At 36.0% G+C, this 23,139-nt stretch overlaps 1 protein-coding gene across 9 annotated transcripts in view; it reads right to left on the bottom strand.

The window, feature by feature from the left end:
* EMCN (endomucin) overlaps positions 1-8,039 on the bottom strand; it is a 113,999-nt gene extending 105,960 nt beyond the window's left edge. For all 9 annotated transcript variants that reach the window (XM_012436547.2, XM_012436546.2, XM_064384056.1 and 6 more), the window contains exon 1: positions 7,798-8,039. In XM_012436547.2, coding sequence (XP_012291970.1) covers positions 7,798-7,864 — 67 coding nt within the window. In that variant the 5' untranslated portion in view covers positions 7,865-8,039. The remainder of the gene's footprint in view (positions 1-7,797) is intronic.
* Positions 8,040-23,139: the final 15,100 nt, after the last annotated feature.

Genomic DNA, 23,139 nt, shown 5'->3' with positions numbered 1-23,139 from the left:
TGATATTAAGAAAGATGTAATGTCTGGGCCAATTTGAGCATACTTAAATGCTAGATTCAAACTTAAGTTATCACATTAAGACTGTGTTTCCTTCCACTAACATATTCAACCTCTCAGATTAAGCAACACTCAATACTTTATGAGAGTAGTAACAGTATTTGAGGATGTTGACTATTCTCAGACTAAAAAGTTAGAATTTTCAAATATAATTTTGCTTATTAATTTAAGTGATTACAGACTAAGTTAAATAGCATAAATCTGAAAGATATTTGAGAAAATATACCTATTTGCATACAATGCATAAAACTGTGCATGCATATATTGGGATTAAAATATTATTTGGCAGTGATCTTACTAGTATCTTACATCAGTTTTTTTTGTGAAAATTTTTCATATTCTCATTCTTCACTTTGTGAGAATTAACATTATAATTGTTTAAATATTGTCTGCTTCTGAATTGGAATCAACTTAGAAATAAAGTATTTTCTCTAAGGTGCAGGATATGAGTTCCAAAACTCAGCAAACATTTATATAACATTTACCTCATCTTGGACACTATTCTGGGTGCTTTCTGCATTCTACCTCGTGTGATTCTTCCAATATCCCTATGAGGTAATTCCTTATAGAGATATTGGAAGAATCACATGAGGCAATCATCTCTATTTTACAGCTGAGGAAGCTCAAAGTTGAGTAACTTGTCTAAGTTTAAACAGCTAGTAAGGGGCAGAGCTGGAATTTGAACTCAGACAATCTGTCTCCAGAAGAATTAGAAATGTTTAACACCAAGTGATTAGTGATTAATTCACTCATAGCTATTTCCTCTTTGTTTCTTTCCTTCTTCTCCAAGTCACATACTAGCTTCACTGACATTTGTAGCCGAGTACGTGTTTTTTTCAACCATCGTAACAATGGCTGGTAGGCAAACTCCTACAACTACTTCCAACCCCTCCCCTAAGAATTAATTGAATCTAGGATATTAAGAAAACATTATTGCTAAGTAAACATTTATTTATGGCATTGTAATCTTAGTTGTCAGTTTAGAAGGCTGAAGGTGCAGTGAGACATAGTAGTGACTTCTAAATTACTCAAGAAGCACGTCTTTATCCTTATTCTTTTTCAGAAAACTCAACTGTGAAGTGTCACTACATCAGAAGGTAGCTGAAGAGCAACAGTACTTGCTTTGATTTTAAGCCACATCACCCTAGTGTGATTTTATACTATTTCCAAGCATCTCTTTCTTAATCAGTAAGATAAAGAAAAGGGATAAAGCTGGCCTTGAAATTTGTGATGGAAGTAATGTGTGTAAAGTGCCTAGCACAATAAATGGTAGGTGTTAGTAGATATTGTGACAATACTTCTTTGGGTTAACTTGGACCACTCCCAATTGTGATGTTCATTCTCTGGACTTCGACACAACTAATACAGGTTTCAGCTAGAATTTGACTGATTCAACACATTTAAAAAACAGTTCACATTTCATATGAGAAGGACATCAAGAATAAAATCAATGACATCAACATTTTTTACTACTAACCTCACGGTATAATTCATTACTGAGTCCATGCAAACAGGCAAAGAATTGCCTTAGAATAGGACCTGTTTAGAATATTGTTAAGCTTATTTAACAAAAGATTGATCAAAGATATTTCATTTTTTTGAAATGAAAGGGAAGAAGGGTAGTACATATTAATTAGAGTGTCAGAAAAACTGAAACTAAGCTATACTTAGATATACACTATCATCTAAACCAAAATGTTCTCATCAAGAAAAATAGTATATCGTGGATTTTCCTAAATAGCAGATTCTGAAACAAAGGCTTCTGTTCAGGCAGTTTATATTGAAAAAATTGACCTCAGGAAGAGGAGTAAAGGACTACAACAATGAACCGGGAGCAGGAACAGAAGAGGAAAGCATCTATGTATTCAGTGGCTCCATCCCCTCCTTTGTCAGGAGCTGTCTCATAGAATGCTAATGCTCCTGCCCTTCTAGTTCAGGCGCCTGATAATGCCAGATTCTGAAATGCACCTTTGTATAAGAATAGTACCAGAAAGAAAGCAGGATATATGCATTAACGTGAGGCAAGGGGCTGTCAGGTTACAGCTGTGCATAGCTGGTTGCCATAGCAATGGCTGGAGTAAACATGGCCAGAGAAGATGTAGGGAAAGACACAATAGGTATCTAATGCTCATACAGGGACTAGTTATGATTATCCCTACATATATCATTCTACAGGATATGAAACCTCTATTGAAGTTTTAAAAATCTATTTTTCTTATGGTTGCCCCAAATTTGGGAACCATATAGTGCTCTTTCTAGATGTAATTGACACCACTAATGTTTCTCATTGTGTGCAACAGTACAAAAAGAATCTAGTTTGCTAACTGAGAGAGCTTCTTCTATCTGCCAAAAGGCATTATTAGTCTAACCTGACAGACCTATAATGGATAGGAATTCAGTAGTTGGAAAGAATTCGGTACACAGTAATTGAAGGTTACTTAAATTCCTGCTCTGAGCTGAGCACAGTGACTCACACCTGTAATCCCAGCACTGTGGGAGGCCGAGGCAGGTAGATCACCTAAGGTCAGGAGTTTGCAATCAGTCTGGCCAACATGGTGAAACCCTATCTCTACTAAAAATACAAAAAATTAGCCAGGCGTGGTGGCAGGCGCCTGTAAGCTCAGCTACTCAGGAGGCTGAGGCAGGAGAATCGCTTGAACTCAGGAGGTGGAGGTTGCAGTGAGCTAAGATCGTGCCATTGCACTCCAGCCTGGGCAACAAGAGCAAAACTCCTTTAAAAAAAAAAAAATTCCTACTCTGACATTGAGTGTTTAGAAACATGCATCTCATATTGTTTTTAAAGACAAAGAGGAAGTTGGAAAGTGATTACTAAAAAGAATGCAAGTAACTTGAATTAGATAATTATTAACAAGTTAAAATATTTAGCTGCAGCTTGAAATGTAACTTCACCAATGGAAAGGAAAGGATAGGCAGTTTTCTGGTAAACTTAAAGTTTTGTAAAGCCTTAAATATTAATTTTTTCTCAGTTTTCTGGATAACTACGAACTTCAGATAAAATTTCCAGAAAAGTTGTTTCTAACAACTGTTATGAATTTTTTGAAAATAGGAGTTCTAGAATGATCACTTCTACCTTTAGGTGGGGATTATTAAAAATCAGCAGTGAAGAAAGAATGTAAAGAAATAGTTTGCAGACTAAATACTTTTCCATTTGGATTTGTTCTATATTGATTTAGTCTTCCCGCAATAGACTACCCATTTCAGGTAAGAAATATTGGTGTGAATTAAGCTCAGCAGAAGTACTAAGCAAAATTATCTACTCTGAAGCAACTCATGTTACCTACAATGATGCATAAAGATGTATGATGTTTATTTAACTTTCTTCCAACTTCTATTTTTGTAAACTTCGCTTTAAAAAAAAAAAAATTTGGTAGTTTTGAGGAGTTGGTTGAGAATAAGGTATCTCCTAGAATACTTTTAACTATAGGAACGTATTACATTGAGTATTTGATACCCAAAAAGAAGTAGGGCTGATTCTGTTTAGATATTCTTCCCCGCGGTGGTTACAGTTTGAGAGCTGGCTCACCTTTGATAAGAAGCCCTTTTCCTTATATTTAGTTCTGACTTTCATAACTGAAATCAAAATAATCTACTTCTTTCTATATTGTGTTCTCTGATTCATAATTGTCCATAAATTTTTCATAAGGACAAGGTAGTAAACTGTTAGGTGGTTGTCATAGGAAGAAATTAAAATACGAAAATAATAAAAAGGCAACTATTTTATTCAATTATCCATCCATTCAGATGACTATGTCCTTATTATGTGTATAGAACAGTTGCTGAGCAAACAATCTGTAACAAATATAGCCCTTACTTTCAAGGTGCTTATAGTAGAGTAGAGAAATAAGACATTCACACAAGTAACTATGATAGAATTGGAAATAAGTGCCATAGGAGAGTTAGAAACATGGGCATCCAGAAGAAAGATAAATTGCTTCTCTATGTCATTAATGTTACAATGAGCAAGATTCAGAAATATGTGAGACTCAGGACTAAAGAACATTCACCTCTCAACATCACCTCTGGCTCCAGGGGCATTTCAACTACACATCAGACAATTTTAATCTACTATTGGACATCTCTACATAAATATCAGGATTTCAATATCACCATGTCCAAAACTAAATATCATTTTTCTCACTAAACCATCTCCTCGTATCTTTCCTAATTTCTGCTCCCGAGCCATTTTCCTATTTCTGGTATTCAAATAACCCTGTCTCTACATTTCAGTCACATTCTCCCTCATTGCCAGTCAGTGATATGTCAAATCATACACTTTCTACCTTCTTAAAGCTCTTCCTAGACCCTTTTTTTCATTTTATTGACAGACTCTTGGATTTGCAATGACATTTGAACTATTTTATTTTTTTACTTCCTTTTTTTAAAAATTTTTCTTTATCTTTTATTTTTCTTGACTCCAAAAGTCTAATCTATATTCTGCTGACAGATTAATCTTCCCATTTTATAGCCATGACCATATAATTCTCATACTCAAACACATTTATAGACTCAAACTAATTAACTATATGAATCAATATTTCTCATCCTGATATTCACTATCTCCTGAGGCTCTATTTCCAACCTTATTTCCCAGTACTTAACTATGCCCCAAGTGTGACCACTTTATATTTCTAGACTAGAATATACCAACGTTACAATGTATCTACTCAATAAATTTTGTTCCTCTGGAACCTCTTGATTATCAAGCTTCGAAGCTTATAATAATTTCCACTTCATATGTGGCCTTTCTGATGTCCTTATACCCTAACCAGGCTAGTTGTAAATTGTCTGTGTTATTCTTTATTTACCTCTTAAAGCCTACAAGATAATCAAACTTATATGTAACTTCCCTCATCTTCCTCTCTCCCCTACTTCTACAGTGAGGCCTGAGTTTTATTAAGTTCTATAAACCTACAATATTTAGCATGGAGTCTGCTGATAGCGTGTTTAAGCATCCTTTTTCATGAAATTGAATGTTCACTCACTAACAAATTAATTTCTCAAAGCAATTAAATCCTTATTCATATGCCAGTAAAGAAAATGGTGTTTGTCCCTGTCTGAGAATGCCTACCACATTTTAATCTTTCCCACGTTGAGGTAAATTTCAACTTGATGAGTACATGCGTATCGTTTCCTCCTTCTTGGAATCTCTCTTCATTAACTTCTCTCTGTCCTGACAGTCAAAAGCTCTTCCATACCAGATTTAAAAGCCATAAAAGCCACTGTAGGGGTCTGTTCAGTTTTAAACACAATTTAGAAAACCTTAGGAAAGAATGGCAATTCCCCTTCAGAAATCTCCCGTACACTTTTCAATAGAACAGCTTTCCAAATTGGAGATTGAAAAATATTATACCACCAACCAAGTAACAAAAAGTCACTCACTCACTGTGATGTAGAAAGATTCCCTTGATTTTCACAAAGAGCACAAAAGACTATATTTTACTTATTTAAATCTGAGACTGACACAAAATGTCAGAAAAAAAGAAAAGTAGTCAATTTATCTAAAAGATCATTATTTAGGAATAAATTGCTATGCAAAAATGCATGGATCTGCTTGACAGCTTGTGAATTTAAGACAGATGAAATGCCTCCCTCCTCGCCCCCAAGAATCAACTTTGCTGAAGAAATATGTTAATCATCCTAAGTTTGGATATCCTTAGGATTTGGATTTCCAAAGCTCCGAAATCAATGTGTATCTGGAACCGGGAGTTAAGGAAACAAAAAACATAATCAGCTTAGGAAATGCTTTATTTCCTGTGCTTAATCTGCAAAGAAAAACAAAGCAGGCAGAGCCAGGTGCAACAAAATCAAACACGTAGATGGGAAATTCAGTCTTTTCCTGCTTCACTCAGATGGTCAATTTACACTCCTGAGCTGTAGCCTCCTCTTCTGAGACAAATGGAGTAGCTTTGGTTTATTGGTTTGTTTACAGATACTGGCCTTCAGTTAACCTGTACACTTGTTGGCTGACTTGAAGGAGATAGTTATTATGTAACTATTGTCTCTGCTCAAATGGGAAATTATTCTACAGGGGTTAACAGTTCATTAGAAAGAAGACACTGTTAACAGGTTGGGCTCATTACCAGTGAGCAAAAGGAGGTGTGTATTTTCCAAAAATGACCGGAACAGAAAAACGCGGAGCACATCTCTGGGTTGTCCACCTTTATGTCTTAAGGCCAGGTATTGCAGGCCACTTCTATTGATGCTATTCCGCTTTACTTTCAGAAGGACGAATGATCTATCAGTTTAATAGTGCCGGCAAAGTACTCTACTCACCGATGCTCGCAGACCTGGAGCAGCGAGCAGGCTAAGCCAGCGTGTCAGACTTCACACTCATCTGCACATCTAATCGTCAGCAGTGTTTTCCATGGCATTGAGATTCCCATCAATCTTCCCCAAGCACACTGACGTTACTTATAAGCTATGTAATGATTTCTGTGGCCACATAATCTTTACTTAAAACGATTTGACTCTACTAACTCTTCTAATTTAAATTTTCTGATCTTGATGCTTGCTGCAACTTAACCTCAGAAACTCCAAGATGCAAGATGAGCAGATCTGTGTGAGTTTGAAGTGTTTTTGAATTTGTCCTAAATTTACATAGATATTTTGAGAAATGACTGATAAAATGCTGTTCGGGAGGGATGTACTTATTTTTTCCGACATTATCGCTGTAAATTAGAATTTTTCAGGCAGCAATATTTTAAATTGAAAATGAGTGAAATAAAATTAGAAATGAGTGTTTCTGGTTTTTTTCCCCCAAGACCTCTCAGAGTCTGAATCAGTCTTTCCTGATTGTGTTCTTTTATGGTAGTTTGTACTTCAATTTTCACACTTATTAAATCTATTTTGTATTAAAATCACATGCTCATTTCTCCCACTCGTACATCACTATGGGCAAGGACATCTTACTTGCTTTTATATTCCTTCCAGTACAGGGTAGGAACCTAATAAATATGGATTAAATTGTTTATTTTCAATCACTCAGGAAGGGTTAAAAGTCAAATGTAAATCATTCTCTAAATTGTCCATTAATATATTCAAGGCTTATGTAATACATACCTATCTTTTATCTGAGTTTCTTAGCCAGAAGTAAATAGGATTTTATGTTTAAGTATTCCTGAAATGTTATGCAAAATGTGTATATGTGCTTAGATATGTACATATTTCTTCAGCAAAAGTCTATAGACTGTAATCAAATGAATCTCTCTCTACTCACCCTACCCCAAAATACTGTTACACTTCCCTAGGCAGCTTTACCCAACTTCCCAATTTATCAGACCTGAAAAAAGGTTGGGAAAAATACAGCCTAACATCTGCAATATAATATCTCCGATTAAAGCCTTTCACCCACACATGCCAATCTTATTTCTGAGCAACGTCTGAAAATAATATATTTTGGAGAGAAAGTATATTTTTAACCAGTATTCTATTCCCAGATTTCTATGCTCTAAAGAGGCCACTGTACGTTCCCAGTACTCTGTGATTTCATCAAACATGCTTTCAGGGTGCTGTACCCACAAACATTTCCCTTCCATAGAAACAAATACAGTCTCTCTCAAGCCTTTTCCATGCACTCCAAGTCAACATCCAAACGCTCAACTCATTAAAGGAATTCCTGCATCAAAGTGTCAGGGGAAGACCCCTGAAAGTAAACTGAGGCTGAGTCACCCACTACTGACTTCCAATCTGTACCACCAGAAGAATAAGAGACAAAGATACCTGTGTTGACGTCACTGCTGCAAAGACTGGGCAGAAGAAAAAGAATGGTCACTTGAAGCAGTTCCATGGTGCCTGTAGATGGTGTCAATGGCTTCTCTCTCAAGAGGCAAGCAGGGACAATTCCCTCCCAGCCTGGCAGGGCCTTATTAGCAAATGGAAAAGGTGTATTGAATGTGAATAGCCACTGCCCATTCCTACTTATTTTGGGGGCTCTGATAAAGAACGGGAGGAAATACACACGTTCCCTTTGGGAGTTCAGCAGAGAGGAGATTTATTGTTTCAGTCCCTTACAGGAACTCTTTTTTTTCTCTCTCTCTTCCTTTGGCAGCCACTTGTGTTTTTGTTACTACATTATTTTGTTCTTCTTCAACAGAAAGGTCAGGACGGGTTTTGAACAGAAAGAGATCCTTCTTGAGAATGGATCATAGCACCTTCTAACTTTTGTTTTGAAAGTGCATTTTGAAGTGGTTATAAAGGGGCCTCATTTAGCAGCTACTCCCCTGGGATAAAAGAGGCTTTCACTGCCCGAGGTTAAATTTTAGGGCAAAAATCTATCAGGAATCAACTTAACTTTTCTCTTTCCAACTTGAAAGCCAGATTAGTGAAGCCCACCTTTGGCTATCAGTGAAAAACTGTATTAAATAGATTATACTCTGCTCTTGAGTAAGCAAAAAGACTTTTAAAGGCTGTCCAGAGGCTTTTCCAGAACTTTTTAATAGAATTAAGCAAAGACATGTGGATGTCCATTGACCACTCCTGGTTTTTACTAAAGGACTTTGATGATGAATAAGGAACAATTACTTAGAATACCTCATGAATGCTCTTCTTTTATTTTGTTTTATTTTTGAGACAGAGTCTCGCTGTTGTCGCCTGGGCTGGAGTTCAATGGCACAATCTCAGCTCACTGCAACCTCTGCCTCCCCAGCTCCAGCAATTCTCCTGCCTCAGCCTCCTGAGTAGCAGAGATTACAGGTGCCCACCACCATGCCCAGCTAATTTTTGTATTTTTTAGTAGAGAAGGGGTTTCGCCATGTTAGCCAGGCTGGTCTCGAACTCCTGACCTGAGGTGATCCACCTGCCTCGGTCTCCCAAAGTGCTGGGATCACAGGTGTGAGTCACCGCACCCAGCAGATGAATGCTCTTCTTTAGGGGACAGGATTAGAATGGCAGTGAGTGAAACGCCTTCACACATCAGTGAAGCTGGGAGAGGTAGATTCTTTAAGACTGGAAAGCCAACCAGGCTGGACATTCTGTACAGCAGGGGTCACTTTGCTGTCAGCCGTGACTGATTAAAACATGGTGATAGCACTGCCACAGCCCTGGGTACAACCCTGTGTATGCCAATGACTTCATATTTTTCCTCAGCCACAGGCTTCATGTCTCATTTTAGCCAATCATCTTTTTATACACTTTTACTCAGGCCTTATTGGACAACATTGTCAATAGATCAGTGTAGATTCATTTGCCCCAGAAAAAAAACTATTCAAAAATTATACCTTTACCTGTTTTCAAGAAGGGCACACATTTCACTGCAGCACCATGCTGGGAAATACTTCATACAAAAAGAGTTAGAGTGAGCCAACTGCTCAAAACACATAAGAACATTAGCTTATCCAATGTTACACCAGGGGTCAGAAGAGCTAAGTTTCTATTTTGTGCATAAGTAAGATTGTATTTTACCCTCTTCTAATAGATTTTCTAAAACAGACTGCCTTTGGGGTTGTTACTTTATTTGGCATATCCTGGAGAATATAAAGATAGGAACATATGTGAATAGATGTCACATGCACTTTCCAGAAATAAATTGGGGTGTGGCCATGTGAAATCACAGTTGAACACTCACATTGCCTCACTTCCTGCTCCTTCTGTACTCTCACACTGGAGTTGCCGGTACACAGAGTCACCACCGATGCTGGTCACAATGATTTCTTCAGGGATTTGATGGCATTTGGACTTCTCAGCCCTGACTCCTATGCATTTCCATTTAGTGGACTAGATATCTATTCTAAGAATGCCTGATAATAGAATATTAAGACTACTTAAAAGACAAAGTCCTATAGATGAAAAAAAAAAAAAGAAAACTAAGAAAATACATCTTAAAATAGCTAGCCAAAAAAAAAAAAAAAATTTAAAATATAAGAACAGAAAAGAAAAAAATGAGGAGTAATAATGGGGGCGGGTAGGGTCAGCTTTGCCTTAGTAAATCAGGAGATATTTTTAAGGTAAAATATTTAATTAAAACAGTAATGGTTACCAGAACAGACAAAAAGATCAGTGGCATAGAATAGAAAGTACAGACACAGAAATTCTTATATTTGTTGCTATCTACATGTATATACACACAGATATATTTACAGATATGTCTGTGTGTATGAATGCTTGTGTGTATATGCATATATTTAGAGAGAGATTAGATATAGGTGAGTTTAACATGTAGTAACAGTGATTAATAGGGTATATATTTATTGTGAGTTTTTTGACAATGTGTTAATCATTTAAGAACATTTTTAAAATTAAGTCTCCTTTACTTAAAATACCAAATTGCACATGTTAATCTTATATGTTAAAGATTTAAGTTTAAATAACAAAATCATAAAATTCGAGGAGAGAATATGGTAACTGTACATAATTGGGGTGAAGAGGACATTTTATGCATGACACTAGACAAAGCACATGAAGACGTCACACATTCGCTTACACAGAAATTAAAAGATTTTTGGCACAACACACTGTGAATTTAAAAGGCAAATAAAAAATTTTGTAACAGTACATAATAATTTATCTTAAAAATACCTTCTGATCTAAAAAACAATGACCCTACGTTTGAAAAAGGCAAAAAAATGTCATGCAAGAAATGGAGGGCCTGTAAAACTATATTCATCACCCCAGAGATCAAAGAAACGAATATCCCAACATCAAAACAGCATATTTTGCCTTTTACATATAATTAGGTATAGTTCTTGACAATTCCCATTGTTGACAAGTGTTCAAATAAAGTAACTATCTTATTCTTGGGGTATGACCTTTCCGAGATGTGACTTGGCAATATACATCAAAACTGCTAAAGAACCATACGATTTGAACTTGCAATTATATGTTTAGGAACTTAAAAGGAAGGTGTTCATTGAAGTTCATGTAATGACAAAAATTTGTCAATACATTAATTATTGAGGAAGAATATTCTGCCACAAAATACTAATTAGATAACTTTTTATAGATGTGGAAATATATTCATGACACTTTTTTGCATATATATGCATATATAATACATATGCATATACATGCAGTACATGTATATGTGTATATATGTCAGTACACATATACACACATACACACACAGAGCAAGAGAAAGTGAGATACAAAATGTTAACATTGCTTATCTTCTGGAAGTGATTTATGGGTAGTTTTTATCACCTTTTTAAATTTTCCATAAAAAGATCTTCCAGAGTAAACATATTGTTCTTGCCTCTTAACAACAAAAACACTTTCGCTTGACCTGATACATTTTGTTTAATTTAATATTTTGTGTGTATATTTATACATATATTTATTACACATTTTGTATTCTAACCTGCTGGGATGTTTTCATTATTAGGAAATGTATAATTTAAAAGCACTTTAATAAAAGAAAATATGTGAAGAGAGCTGAACCGCTCTAACCTGAGATGAATAAATGTGTTTGCTCTTGTTTTTCTGTTTCACAATTCATCTTCTGAATTGCTTGTCGAAAGAAGAGACAGCTGCTAGAGGTCATGCAAGAGCAATCTTAGAATTCTTTGCAAATGCATATCAAGGCCTGTCATTGACATCTTTGACACGGAAGAAATTGTATAATGAAGACTCCAACACTCATGATTTATGTTAGCTTATGTGACACTGAGAAAATTTATTCAGATGGCACCATTACTAAGTCCCCAAATTAAATTCCTTTTCCATACTTGCCTTCTTCCTCTAAGCCAGCTCATCATCATGAATAAAATTATCTAAAATGGGAGGAAAGCCAAGAAGTAATTTTATGAACTGGCAAAGAGCATAATCTCAAGTTCAAATCCCATCTCTACCTTAGTTTTATGTGACTTACTGAGCTATTTGTCCTCTCCATGCTTAGCTTCCCCACAGAAAGATAGGATACACATCATGCCAACTTTCTATTGTAGTTTAGAGGATTAAGTGAGATTCCAGAAAGTCTTCTAAAAATACATATTAAAACAGACAAACAACCTACTAACCTTAACCTTTAGAATCTTTCAGTTGTTGCTATTTTATATAAACCCTCTTATTCCATAGTGATTAAGAAATTTCCTAATATTCAGATGATGAGATCCCAAAATATTGTTGAGAACTGATTATACAGAATCCCAACTCTTATTACCAGGAATTTGTTCTATGCTCCACTGTAAGGTACTTTAAATATGAAGAGCTTTCTTCAGTGGAGAAGGAATCAAACAACTTACTTTCATTACTTGCCTATTTGAAATGGGAATTGGGTGATCTCCTGAAGATAGTGGAAAAGGAGCTGAAACCAAAGAGCCATTTAGGGCACATGATTTTGAAGATACTGAGTCTCCCTTCTTCTGAACCAAAATGGATAAGGAACATCCACAGTGGGAGGGCCCAGCCATTTGGCCAAACTAATGCCAGTAAAATCACTATCTTCCTCACCCATCACATTCCTATTAATCAACTCCCAGTGACTCAGGGCCAATGGTATTTTGTTATTGCTCGCATGAAAAAAAAAAAAGCATCATAGCAAATTGTTTCTTGAAGTTTCTCAAAAGCTTCTCTCTCACATTCTCCAATTGTCCATCCCAATTTTACTCCTCAACTTGTAAAGATGGTTCTCTCACCTCATACCAACTCCCTAACTTTGAATAAATCTCTTGATATATAAGGATATGAATACAGGGAAATTATAAAACCACAGTGGCTCAGAGACGAGACATACAAGAAGTTAATTTAGTACAAATTTTTCTTAACATAGGAACACCCCTGCAAATGCTGAATGAGCCTCCATGCTAACAGATGAAATGATTGAGGCTCACTACTCCATCAGGCAGTCCATTCTCCTACTGGACAACTCTTCTTTTTAAAAAGTCCAAGCACCATTCCTTCATCCTCATCTGCCTTAAGCAGCTCTGGAAATCACTGTAAAGTTCTTCAACAGTTTATTCAACTTTCCATGTAGCTTAGCTACTGCCAGCCATGAACTTTATGTTCAAGATTTTTGCTCGATGTCTCATTTTTGGTTTTCCAAAAATAGCATCTTATAGAAACATTCTTCTCTTATATGGTGCCTATTAAAAAAGTACTGGGCGTCTAGCATATGCCAGGGATTTTTACATGTATGTTCACACAAAAATGTGACATTTAAGAGAGTGACACCTAAATGCAATTCACTTTTCACCATATGTATACTCCATCTAGCTTGACTAACTTATCTATGATTATATTTTACATAATCCTTTTGTCTACCATAGTTTGCCAGACCCCCTTTTGCATTGTCTGTCTCTGTGGTCATTTTGCAATAATCAAAGAAAACTTTCACAGGATCAGATCTGAATCAATTTAAAAATACGATATATTTCTTTCTCACTTCCTAACTTCCAGAGCAATGAAAGTTGAAGTTAATTCTCTAAAAAATGTAAATTTTCTTTCTTTTTTCCAAACTAAAAGAGTCAATGGCAGGCACGGTGTTCTGGTATTTATAGAAACATGTCAATTTTAAGTTATAATAGAAATGGAATGTCTGCACTGGTTTATTTCTCCTAATAAATGCTTCCTACAAATAACTCAGGGAAGGAGTTACTTTACTAACGGCTCCTGGGCTAATCCTCAGGGATTCAAGAAACTGCTTCTTGCTCTTTGTCTATATTTCATTCCCAATCTTCTTTAGTTACTCTCTTCCAGGATTCTTTTAGCGTAGCCTATGCCTTTCAGAACGGCCTCTACCTACTGGTAGTTTAGTTTGATGTTGTATTTGGGTGCTATATCTCACCTCAGTGTTCTGCTTTCCTGTGGAGAGATTTCACAAATGATAGTGTTCTACACCTTTTCCCCAATACTCTTGTCAAAATTGGCTTAGATTTGTTGCCAAGATTTCTCCTGCTTACGGAATGTCTAGTTCTCCATATTAGGTAGGCCCATGTGACTAGTTTTGGCAGACGCTTTAAGCAAAAGTGACATGTGTCACTTATAGGACAATGCATAGAGGAGCAGATATGCATACTTTATGTTTTCTACTCCTTGTTCATGTGACCTTTGCTACCCTGTATTCCTGATGGTGCAGTCTGAGTCCCTGAGTGACTGTAGAACAGAGCTCTCCAACCCTGACACCATGAATATACTGAAAATTTGGATGAGCAACACATAAACATTTATCGTACTAAGCCATGAGATTTTTTTTTTTAATTTATTTTAATTTTAAGTTCCAGAATGTATGTGCAGGATGTGCAGGTTTGTTACATAAGTAAATGTATGCCATGGTGGTTTGCTGCACCTCTCAACCTATCACCTAGGTATTAAGTGGAGGCATCACACTTAAGCTGGAGGCATCACACTACCTGATAAGCTGGAGGCATCACACTACCTGACTTTAAAATATACTACAAGACTACAATAACCTAAACAGCATGGTACTGGTATGAAAACAGATGCATAGACCAATGAAAAGAATAGAGATCTCAGAAATATGACTGCACATCTACCACCATCTGATCCTTGAAAAACCTGACAAAAACAAACATTGGGGAAAGGATTCCATATTTAATAAATGGCGCTTGGAAAACTGGATAGCCATAAGCAGAAAATTGAAACTGGACCCCTTCTTACATCTTATACAAAAATTACCTCAAGATGGATTAAAGACTTAAATGTAAAACTAAAAATTATAAAAACCCTAGAGATTTCAAGTTTATTTTGTCACTGAGGCATAGCATAGCCTATCCTGACCAGTAAAACTTCCTATTATCTTTTCTTGAAAGTCTTAGTTGATGAAATTCAGACTGAATCGGTCACACTTTTCAGTCATCATCAGCCTCCCACACTAGATAGTAAATTTTTCAATCACCGAAGTTTTGTTTCAGTCATTTATCCCCTAGTTTAGCCTGACATAAAATAATTACCTTTTTTTTCATCAAATAGATGGACTTCTCAGCTCTGGCCTAAACCTTTTGGGAAGATGTCATATTGGGTTCTGTTTTCTACCAACTTTCTCCCAATCATCTGCTCTACTTTGCTTTTAGTAATAAAATGCAATTGCAGCTCACTGACCCAACTGCAAGCTCATGGATCACTTTTTGGCTCTTGACTTCTGTTTCACATCCAGGATTTTATTTTCAGGCCCCCCTCAGGTTCAGATTCTACCATCTCTGTCTTGATTCTTGGGCTGGCCTGAAATCTCAGGAACTTAGAAACAGGGTATTAATAATTAAAAACATAGTCATTATCAAATTCCCTGCCTTTACTAAACAATTTTAGTAAAATGCAATTCACTTTTTCATTCAACTTCTCAAAATAAATTATTTTTATTTTATCATCAAATAAAGCTATTTACAAATGTTTTCAACCTTATTAAACTAGCACTGGCTTAGTAATTTCCCACCGCATATATATAACTAAACATAAAAACATCTTGGATCAACAACAAAGCCGGGATCCAACCCAATCCATTCTTTCAAATCCAGCCTTTGGTCAGAGGAAATGACATAGTAATGGCTTTCACAAGCAGATGAGTGCTGCATCTGAGCACATTTCCAATCATAGAATCCAAATTTCCTGTCCCAGTAGGTTTTGAATTCTGATATCCTGCCCTAACAATATAACACTGGCAGGTTTGCCCATGTTTGACCTCAAATCTTAGCATCAGTATTAACCCATGGAGCTTTTCAAAAACATATATGTTTAAGTCTTACCCATGAAATTGTATTTAGAAAGTACAGGGTAGAGGTCAAGTATGTATATGAGAAAAAAAATCCACCAGAGATTCTGAAGTAGTCACCCTCAGTTAATAATTACTGACTTAGACCATTATAAAATGTATGTATAGATAGATAGATAGATAGATAGATAGATAGATAGATATACACACTATATATATGTTATGTATATATATATTTTTATATATAAGAAATATATCTATATATGTATATATTTTATATATAAGAAATACATCTGGGCCGGGCGCGGTGGCTCAAGCTTGTAATCCCAGCACTTTGGGAGGCCGAGGCGGGTGGATCATGAGGTCAAGAGATCGAAACCATCCTGGTCAACATGGTGAAACCCCCTCTCTACTAATACAAAAAATTAGCTGGGCATGGTGGCGCGTGCCTATAATCCCAGCTACTCAGGAGGCTGAGGCAGGAGAATTGCCTGAACCCAGGAGGCGGAGGTTGCGGTGAGCCGAGATCGCGCCATTGCACTCTAGCCTGGGTAACAAGAGCGAAACTCAGTCTCAAAAAAAAAAAAAAAAAGGAAATACATATATACAAGAAATATATCTATATTATTATATAGATATATTTCTTAGATATAAAATATATGTATGTATATAGCTATAAGAAATATATCTATATATGCATATATACCTATACGTATATATGTACATAGGTATATATATACATATATACGTATGGGTATATATGCATATATAGATATATTTCTTAGATATTAAATATATATTTATATACACATATACATGTATGTATATACATATATACGTACATATATCAATGTATATGTATATATGTATATATATTTCTTAGATATATAAATATATATGTACATAAAATATAGTGTGCATATATCAATCTATCTATACATTTTATAATGATCTAAGTCAGTAATTATTAACTGAGGGTGACCATCAGAATCATTCGTGGACTTTTGTTTTAAGTGTGCTTCCAGCTATTTAAAAGGTAGCAGCAACATTTCTTTGTCTTCACTGCCGACATCCATTCAGAAGGCGTCCGCTTTAGTATTCTTTAAGTGTTCCTAATTGAGTCCTATCAAGCCTTCTTAACATCAGTATATTCAGATTTTAAAAAGCAGTGACAATATTTCAGAAATTCACTTTTACAGAAATTTTACTACTTTAAATTAAATTATGCATTTCATTTATATGACCAACTCAGAGCTAATTAAACCTGGCTTGATCTTTTTAAATGGAAATGAGTCCAGGCTATGGGAGAGAAAATTATTTCTTATGATTTGAGCCCTTAAATTTCAAACATTCCAAGTTGCCTGTAATTATCATTCATAAATTCCCTTTTGAATCTTATTATACTTGCATCCTGATTTATAGAACAAGAATAAAATACCTCTAACTCTAGAAGGAAAATGATTACATTCTCAGCGTTTTCTAAAAACTTTTAGAAAAAGCTTTTTATTTCTATTTGACTGAGATGTTTTTGTGAATGTTCAAGTTTGAGACATAGTGATCAAGGTGTGATTTCATTATAAAGGCATTCTGTCCAATCAGTTTAATTTTAATACCATGTTTTATTTCATGCTGTCAAAAATATTTTCTAATTATAAGTTTGTTACCCAAGTAGAATTCTCCTCTTGAAAAAATATTCTGCTGACCCATCACCTTAGCCGTAATTATGCTCCGTTTAAATTAATAAGTTAAAATTTCTATTTCTATACAACGAGTCTCTTCTGAATAGTAGTTTGGTTTAATAGTCCACAGCTGATAAATCTGAGTTTCTGATCTCATGAAACTGAAAACTAGACTCGGATTCACTGTGACCCACCCAAGGCTGCCTCTATGAGAGCCCGACTCTGATTCACTGTGGCCCATCCGAGACTGCCTCTATGAAAGTCCGACTCCGATTCACTGTGGCCCACCCAAGGCTGCCTCTATGAGAGCCCGACTCCGATTCACTGTGGCCCACCCAAGGCTGCCTCTATGAGAGCCCGACTCCGATTCACTGTGGCTCACCCGAGGCTGCCTCTATGAAAGCCCAACTCCAATTCACTGTGGCCCACCCGAGGCTGCCTCTATGAGAGCCCTTCTCTATGTGTCTATTTTTATTATTGTTGCTGTTCTTGTTGCTCCTGTCACAAAATGCAATTTCTACATTTCATCATCTACTGTATTATATAGAGGACATATTGCTTTCTTTTCTTTACTTTTTCCCGAAATAAGCATTTTAAAGGTCAAAGACGGCTCGCTGAGCCCCAATTTCTAAAATTTAATGAAAAAGTTTACATTTTTCTTTAGTATTGCTTTCCTATTTTTATAAACATTGACAGTCTCCCAGTGATGAATGTTTCTTTAAATACCATTCCATTAAAATTCTGATTTGTTAAATCTTTTATTTCTAAAGAATGATGGGTTTTATTTCATAATCTTGTTAACACTTACAGACAGACAAATTTAGTGGAAACTTGTTTCATGTTGTAAGGAAGGACAAATAACAGTTACAACATTCTTATAATAACCATGGCTCTATGCAATGAGGACACCACTCTTACAATACAATCAGGTACTTTGTTCAAAAATTTCTCTTTGTAGACTTCTCCTTCTGTACTTCCAGGATAAGATCCTAGAAAGTCTGTAACTGATACTGATGTTGAACTAGGTATCTGTGAATTTCTAAGAACTGATTTAATATTTTTAAAATTTGTACCAAATTTCCACAATTCACTGAATACCATTCATCTTAATGGTTATTTTGTTCCACTGGATTGCTTGCTTGCTCTTGAGTGTAATTTTTGAAGGACGATTTATATTATATTGAGGAGTCAAGAAAAGAGAAAAATTACAGGGGTGTGAATTAGAAGAATATCTGACAATCATTTAAAACAGCAAAATTGATTCACACCAACTTCTTATTCTAATACTCAATGTTAACATCTGAAAAAATATCTTACTTCAGAATTTTAAAAAATTTAAATGGATTGTAACAGCAGAAGAAAAAAAAAACCAAAAACTAGAAAGAACTTTGAGATGTGGAAAGCAAGAAGGAGAACACTCAATGCTTATACATTAGGACTGGCTAACATATTGCTCTCTAAGCCAATGTGGTACTGAGCAACAGTCATCAGAAGAGTCCTGGTTTATAAGTATAAGCTTGAAAATACTACAGCAGAGTGCTTTTCTAAGCGTGGTGGTGAATCACAAACATAAAAATAACCAGAAATGCTTGTTAAAGCTACAGTAATATAACCAGAAATGCTTGTTAAGACTACAGTAATCAAAGCAGCACAATACTGGTACCAAAACAGAGATAGAGACCAATGGAACAGAACAGAGGCCTCTGAGGCAACGCCACACATCTACAACCATCTGATCTTTGACAAACCTCACAAAAACAAGCAATGGGGAAAGGATTCCCTGTTAAACAAATGGTGTTGGGAAAACTGGCTAGCCATATGCAGAAAGCAGAAACTGGACCCCTTCCTGACACCTTATACTAAAATTAACTCCAGATGGATTAAAGACTTAAACATAAGATCTAACACCATAAAAACCCTAGAAGAAAACCTAGGCAAAACCATTCAGGACATAGGCATAGGCAAGGACTTCATGACTAAAACACCAAAAGCATTGGCAACAAAAGCCAAAATAGACAAATGGGACCTAATCAAACTCCACAGCTTCTGCACAGCAAAAGAAACAGTCATTAGAGTGAATTGGCAACCAACAGAATGGGAAAAAATTTTTGCAGCTTACCCATCTGACAAAGGGCTGATATCCAGAATCTACAAAGAACTAAAACAAATTCACAAGAAAAAAACAAGCCCATTCAAAAGTAGGCGAAGGATATGAACAGACACTTTACAAAAGAAGACACATATGAGGCCAACAAACATATGAAAAAAAGCTCATCATCACTGGTCATTAGAGAAATGCAAATCAAAACTACATTGAAATACCATTTCATGCCAGTTAGAATGGCGATCATTAAAAAATCTGGAGACAACAGATGCTGGATAGGATGTGGAGAAATAGGAACACTTTTTCACTGTTGGTGGGAGTGTAAATTAGTTCAACCATTGTGGAAGACAGTGTGGTGCTTCCTCAGAGACCTAGAAATAGAAATTCCATTTGACCCAGCAATCCCATTACTGGGCATATATCCAAAGGATTATAAATCGTTCTACTATAAGGACACATGCACACGAATGTTCATTGCAGCACTGTTTACAATAGCAAAGACTTGGAATCAACCCAAATGCCCATCAATGATAGACTGGCCACGGAAAATGTGGCACATATACACCATGGAATATTATGCAGCCATCAAAAACGATGAGTTCGTGTCCTTTGTAGGGACATGGATGAACCTGGAAACCATCATTCTCAGCAAACTGACACAAGAACAGAAAATCAAACACCACATGTTCTCACTCATAGGCGGGTGTTGAACAATGAGAACACATGGACTCAGGGAGAGGAGCATCACATACTGGGGACTGAGAGGGGAACTAGGGGAGGGACAGCGGGGTGTGGGGTGTTGGGAAGGGATAAAATGGGGAGAAATGCCAGACATAAGTGATGGGGAGGAAGGCAGCAAACCACACTGCTGTGTGTGTACCTATGCAACAATCTTGCGTGTTCTTCTCATGTACCCGCAAACCTAAAATGCAATAAAATATATATTTTTTAAAGAAGAATAAGCATAAGTTTTAAGTATGGACAAGACAGTCAAAATCTCAAAAAATAGGTCCAAAAATCTATATTGTTGAGAAGCTCAACCAGACAATTCCTATGCATTTATATTATTGAGAGGCTCACCCAGATAATTCCCATCGAGATATTTGTGGAAGCACAGCTATCGTGTGTGTGTGTGTCTGTGTGTGTGTGTGTGTGTTCATGATTTCATTTTATCTGTTTTCCCTACGGTTTACTGAGTGTGAATTCTACGTAGAACCTGAGACTTGTCAATTAACAACTAAGGGAATGAAACACTTTGCACTTGATAAGAATCAACATGGCTTTCCTGAAGATATTTCAATCCGTGTTGGACATTCTAGATTTGATCCAAAACAAGGAGTTTCGTTCCTCTTGGGCTTCAGCCTTGCCCTGCACACATCTTTTCTAGCTCATTGGTAAGTGTCAAAATGTCAATTAAGAGCAAAGAAGAGGGAATGTTTCTGTTTACTTATACGCTGGCTTAGTGATTTTATTTGATGGAGAAAACAAAGCCTCACCAACTACAAACTCAGCTATTTTGCTACGCCCAGAGTTGATGCAGTAAAATACGTGCTTTGGGGAATCTGTTCATAGCTAGCCTTGAGGCTGAGATATGTCGTTGTGTTATAGAATGAAGTTATTTCCTGATGATATGAATAATCTGAGATGTCTGGAGGACAAGGATTACATAGAGAATGAAAACAGAAGTATTAGTGAGACATTATCATTGAGGACATGAAAAGAACTCATACTGAAATATATTCTGCATTTTTTCAGACATGTTCTTATGCTAGCTATCATTTTGTGCACAGAAATTGACCTAAACTCCCAAAAAGGAATATTAGAGTACATCCTTCAATGAACTTTTTCACGATGAACATAATGAAAAATAAAAGCACCTGCTATAACCAAGCATAGATTCACTTTCCCCTTGACCTTCCAAGACACAAAAGATATAGGAGACAAAATACAAGGCTCAGATTAATGACTTTTTACGAGGTTCACTCTAATGGAAGCCAGACTCCCTGTCCACCTCAGTGGCCTCTCCCAGTGTCCAGTCTGCAAGAAAAATACATACATCAATGGATGAGACTTCGCCAGAGGCAGGTCTTGGGGCAAAGACAGAATTACCACAAAGCTCATTAAATTTAGACTTCAGAGTCTTTCTTTCATTTGTATATGCTCATTCTGAGATCATCTGGGTGGGACCTAGCAATGTATTCATGGAGTCATATATTGTGTTTGTCTTTTTCTGTAAAATTTGCAAAACAAAGATGCCTTAACTGAAATCAGTTAAGATTGCTTTCTCTGTCATCACTGTCTCCCTTCTGCTGCTAGGTAGCTTAAGAAGTGGATATATGGGAACATGGCTAAGGGGAAATTGAGTTGGGAAATTCGGATTTGGTGGTATATATGTATGTGGTATACAGTCACTTCTATGTCTCATTAAGTTATGGCTAGCTGTTCCAGTGTGCTGCTAGCGCTTTCAGAGACCTGGCTACTTCTTACTGCACCGGTAGCCCCTGTTTGTGCGCATATGGGCAAGGCCGGTTGTCTGAGTATAATATAAATGTGCTTTATAGTTGTTGGTACTGGGATTCTATGGGCTGTGGAAGCAAAACGTATACGGTCATATGCTAGTTTGTGAATAATTCTTCTAATTCTCGGTGGCATCGAGGTATAAGTGAAGCATGTGATTTCCTTTCTTCTCTTTTGTCAGGAAAACAATAAATGCCATATATTCAAGTACATAATAAAATATATTTTTTCATTTTTGATAAGACTCATGAGAAACAAAATTTACCATGTTGCCTGTATTTCTTTTCAGTATTACAAAAAGCAAGGACGTAGGTGTATGAAGTCATATGTTTCAACATTCCAACTATATGCAACATAACTCAAATTTTGTTTATTCCATCTTAAGAAAGACTTTCTCTTTTCCCTGTAGAAAGTGGTTTTATAGAAATGGTGGAAAGTGGTTTTATAAAATCTTTGTCATGTGAAGCAGTGATCAAATATTACAAAGCCAAAACATGTAGAAAATAAATTAAAGAAGGATGTTTGTGTGACCTTTGTGGGCATTTAAAATATGCAATTTGCTGTGCTATTTTCTCTTGTTCTAAATGAATGATTACTTTTATATCCTATGTCTTTTCCATGAAAAATGACCATCATGTTTTATAAGCTTCAGGACCCATAAAATCTTGTTCCTGTCCTTCCTAGGAAGGCTAAGTAGAGTATATTAAAATGTCTGAAATATTCAAATGAAATTTAATGTGGCTCTGAACAAAAGTCACCACAATTGTATGGAGTAGCATTAAACCATATCGAGTCTCTGCCTCTCAATCTTTCATTCTCTCCTACACACACATGGGCACACACAAATATAGAACCTGTCTAGTCTTTTCGTACTTTAGAGAACAGAACAGACATTCTCAACATTCAACACTATAATTTACATAGGAGATCAATCACCCTCACAAAGAGAATTCTGAAGTGGATTTTATTTTCTTCTTTCTTCAAAAAGCCAAATGCTTCTATTTTATTGACTCAAAATCAACTAGAAAAATTCACTCTTCTCAAGTCCCTATGTCTCTACACTGTTTATCTGCTCTTTGTATCTGAGAACAATCTTTAAATTCCTCATATTCCTGAGAAGTTGTCTTTGATTATTTATGCTGCAGACACTAACTAGGAAACCAACT

This window comes from Aotus nancymaae, unplaced genomic scaffold, assembly GCF_030222135.1.
Source record: "Aotus nancymaae isolate 86718 unplaced genomic scaffold, 86718_ANA_hifiasm-v0.15.2.pri h1tg000033l, whole genome shotgun sequence".
NCBI lineage: Eukaryota > Metazoa > Chordata > Mammalia > Primates > Aotidae > Aotus > Aotus nancymaae.
Note: the sequence above shows the minus strand (reverse complement) of the source record. Positions and strands in the feature narration are given on the sequence as shown.